Source organism: Xenopus tropicalis, chromosome 3 (genome assembly GCF_000004195.4).
Source record: "Xenopus tropicalis strain Nigerian chromosome 3, UCB_Xtro_10.0, whole genome shotgun sequence".
NCBI lineage: Eukaryota > Metazoa > Chordata > Amphibia > Anura > Pipidae > Xenopus > Xenopus tropicalis.
This window is the reverse complement of record NC_030679.2, coordinates 45,702,748-45,706,413: the sequence shown is the minus strand read 5'-3', so window position 1 is coordinate 45,706,413 and position 3,666 is coordinate 45,702,748. Positions and strand designations below refer to the sequence as shown.

Here is a 3,666-nt window from a genome sequence, read left to right as displayed (position 1 = left end):
CCTCCAGCTTTCACAATGTTTTAAAATATACAATTTCAAGTAGTTAATGAGGCGGGGGCACTAGCCAAAATAATCTGACATATGCCCCCAAGTTATAAGGCCTAGAAATGCCCCTGATAGAAGAAAACAAGGACACAGCTGAATTAAGGATTGCTAAGGAGTCAGCAGCATGAACCACTGTAGCCATACCCAGTGATTTTAGTTTCTGCAGAGGAGTAACTTCCAGTATTCAATAGCCACACAGTCTTATGGGGGGAATTGTAGTCTTGTAAAATAAGGGAATTAAAGGGTTTTTATGCTGCTATAATAGGACATAAATATCAAAGGAAGTGGAAAATGGCCACCAAAAAATTGGTAGGCATTGTTTTGGTTTGAGAGTTATCTACTTAAATGTATAAGGTGTCAAGTGGTAAACAGTTGCCTCCCCCCCCTCCACTGTAGGTAAAGTCAATAGATCTTGCACCATCCTGTGTGGGTGCTAAGTGTTCTGTGCAAAGTGCTGCTGCAAAGCAGTAAACTTAATTATCTAATGGTCAATGTCCATAGGAGAGACTGGTAGCAGCCCACAAGTACATACTAGAGGGTGAATTTACTTACAGTAAAAGTAAGATTTTCCCTGTAGCCCTTATATTCCTGCCAGGGAAACAATACTGTTCCTTAGTAACATAGTGTGTAATAAAAGCAATGAAAGTGTCAAAGGATAAAAAATAACAACAGATCTTTATATAAAATACACAGTATACAGTAAATACATGTATTCTGCCAGTGAGCATGCATTAGTAACTAAGCAGTGAAACAGCAGTTCCTGCTACAAGCGTATAGCGACTACAGAGAACAGAAACCATAGGTAAGCTTTACTCTGCATGAAACAACTTGAAAATTAGCCAATATGAATTTTTAGCCTTAAATAAGCAGCAGGTAGGCTTTTAAACTGCTTTCAGGCCGTTAGGGGCTAAGATGGTTCAGCAATGTTTTTCTGGCAAAGCTCTTGCCCCTAGAGATCCCAGACAAATTCCACTCATTTCCGAAAGTCACGTTTTTATTTCAGAAGGAGACTATTTCACATTGAGCAAAAGGAATATTCCCACCTTTGCTCCCAGTGTGTCCTCCAGATGTTTCCACATGAGGGTTAGTCTTATTTCCAAACAAACAAGTCCATGATCCCAAGACATAAATCTTGTCAGTGGCTCTTTATGTGACTCATGTAAACTTGGTTTCTGGTCATTTTTTTTAAGTTCTTGAATAATTTTATTCTGGTTGAATAAAAATAAACCCATATTTAGTGTATGATACTCAAGGAGAGAGTAAACAGGTGGCTCTGCCCAGCCCCAAAATACATTTCTGCATTTTCTCATGTAGTCCTCCTGGAACTACGTGTGAGGATCCTTCGGAATGCTTTGCGGAAATCCCTGTTGAAGACTGTGTATATGATAGGATTCAGGCTGCTGTTACAGTAGCCAATCCAGAAGAAGAAGTTGAAAAGGGCATCTGAGATTCCACATCTCTTTCTGCAAACAGACTCAAGGCTATAGGTAAAGAAAAATGGAAACCAGCAGATCACAAAGCCACCAATGACCACGGCTAGCACAAACGTGAGCCTCTTCTCTCGGAGCTGTGTCAGGCGCATCTGGGAGATGCAGATAGACTGATCTCTGTGTTGCTGTCCACGGTTTGAGCTCCACGAAAGCCTTTTTGCTTTGGCACTGCTGGGTTTGTCTTTTGTTTTGTGATGATGTTTCTTGGGAAACTTATGCACAGAAGAAGTGCTTTCTTCTAAATCCAGTTCCTCTGCTTCATGGTTATTTTGTATGGTATGGTGGGTTTCACAGGTGCCGCCGGCGGCTGCACTGTTGCAGTCAGACACCCCATTCCTAAGACTGGACACTCGATGTTTGGCTACACGGTAGATGCGACAGTAGAGCAAGATCATGATAAGACAAGGAACAAAGAAAGACACAGTGCATGAAAACAAGACATACCATGTGTCGTCGTTTAGGAGGCATTCCCATTCCTTATGCTTAGACTTTAGAAGTGGCGGGAAAGAAATGATGGCAGATACCACCCATATGATTGCAATGCTCCGTTTGATCCTCTTGGGCGTGCGCTTTAGATTGTACTTGACTGCTTTTGTCACGGACCAATAGCGGTCAATACTGATGGCACACAGGTGAACAATAGAGGATGTGCAGAATAAGATATCCAAAGCCAGGTACATACTACACCATACACTTCCAAAATGCCAATAACCCATAACCTCTCTAGCCAGAGAAAATGGGATGATCAGTGCACCAACTAGAATGTCAGCAGATGCTAGTGAAACCAAAAACAAGTTCTGTGGGGCCCGCAGGGCCCGGCTGGTAAATATTGCCAAAACAACAAGAATGTTGCCAAGCACTGTAGACAAGATGATGGACACTACTGCTATTATGATTAGGGTGCACTCCAGTGCTGTGTAAGGCCAGACATTTAGCTGGGGTTGGTCAGTCTCTTCAGATCCATTATAAAATGCAGTTGGGACAAAACTTGTTACCTCCATCTCAGTTACATGATAAGGGCAAGGAAAAGCAAGGAGCAGTTTAGTGTGGCCCTAGGAGAGAAGAGTGAGGATCATCCACTTGAACAAATCCATGGAAATAGAATAAGTCCAGTAAGGGTTCAAGTAAGGATCATGTTGCTGCTGCCTGTAGTTCTCCTCACAGAGAGGCATCCCATAGCCAATGGGAAGGAGAGCAGCCCACAAGTAGCGAACCCTGGAGGATATCAGCCAGCGATCCCATCCAGAACGATTCCAGCAGCAATGCCTTATCTCCCATGTAATCAGATGGCGCTGAAATGCTCCTTGCAGAGCGGATATCAGATGTCTCCCTTGTGTGCAGTTTGCTCTTTGCTTGTCCCACTTGGCTGCAGCCTCAGTATATTTCCCTTTCCCAGAGGGGTGGGTTCAGCTGCTCCAAGTTTCAAATCCACAATCTTTGGGCTCCGGAATACACGGCACCTCCGACTAGCGCAGTCAGTCGCTGCGGGGGAGCAGCCATCACGCCCCCAGCCCAGCCCATTCTATAACAATCGCACATCGAACGCCCATTGGTAGTAGCGCTCTGGGGATCCCGGGCTCAACTCAGGGAAGCCGGTCACTCAGACAAGATCGCTTAGTGTCGCACACGGCGAGGTTAGGTAGGTGCGCCTTGAGGGACCTGCATATTCTTGGCGCTGCGCTGATGGCGGGTAGGGGGTAACCCATAGTGATCCCCAAACTCTGCAGCAGGTAGGACTCAGCCCAAGGCTTTCTTAGGTGGGAATTGGGGGGGGGGGGGAGCCTACTTGCTCCCCCGGACCCACCAGGAACCCGGATGTTTAGTGTTGCAACAATGGCTGATACTGATACATCAGTGTTTATATATATGTAACGGAACCTTGTGATAAACTAAAGAGGGGCCATGACCAAAGTATGGACAGCAAAGGCTCCATAGACTGAAAAAGTCCCGTAAGCCGCTGTGCCTGGGGTTCCGTGATAGAACCTAGTGCCCCCAGTTAGTCTATTACAGGAGAATTCTTATAAACAGCCGCTGAGGCACATTGGTTGCTGGTAAGGTGCTTGGCATAGCGAGATGCTGCACTAGTACATTTGTGTTTGTGATGCTCTTTCACACAGCTCTGCCACATTCC

The 3,666-nt window shown here is 45.2% G+C and overlaps 1 protein-coding gene across 1 annotated transcript; it reads right to left on the bottom strand.

Moving 5' to 3' along the window:
- Nucleotides 1-701: 701 nt before the first annotated feature.
- Nucleotides 702-3,226, bottom strand: LOC100493940 (alpha-2Db adrenergic receptor). The gene has a single exon (XM_004912868.4). The coding sequence runs from the start codon at nt 2,534-2,536 to the stop codon at nt 1,352-1,354; it is 1,185 nt and encodes a 394-aa protein (XP_004912925.1). The 5' UTR covers nt 2,537-3,226; the 3' UTR covers nt 702-1,351.
- Nucleotides 3,227-3,666: the final 440 nt, after the last annotated feature.

Excerpts from the sequence above, each read along its gene's own strand:
- LOC100493940 (XM_004912868.4), bottom strand. The coding sequence starts at position 2,536 with ATGGAGGTAACAAGTTTTGTCCCAACTGCATTTTATAATGGATCTGAA.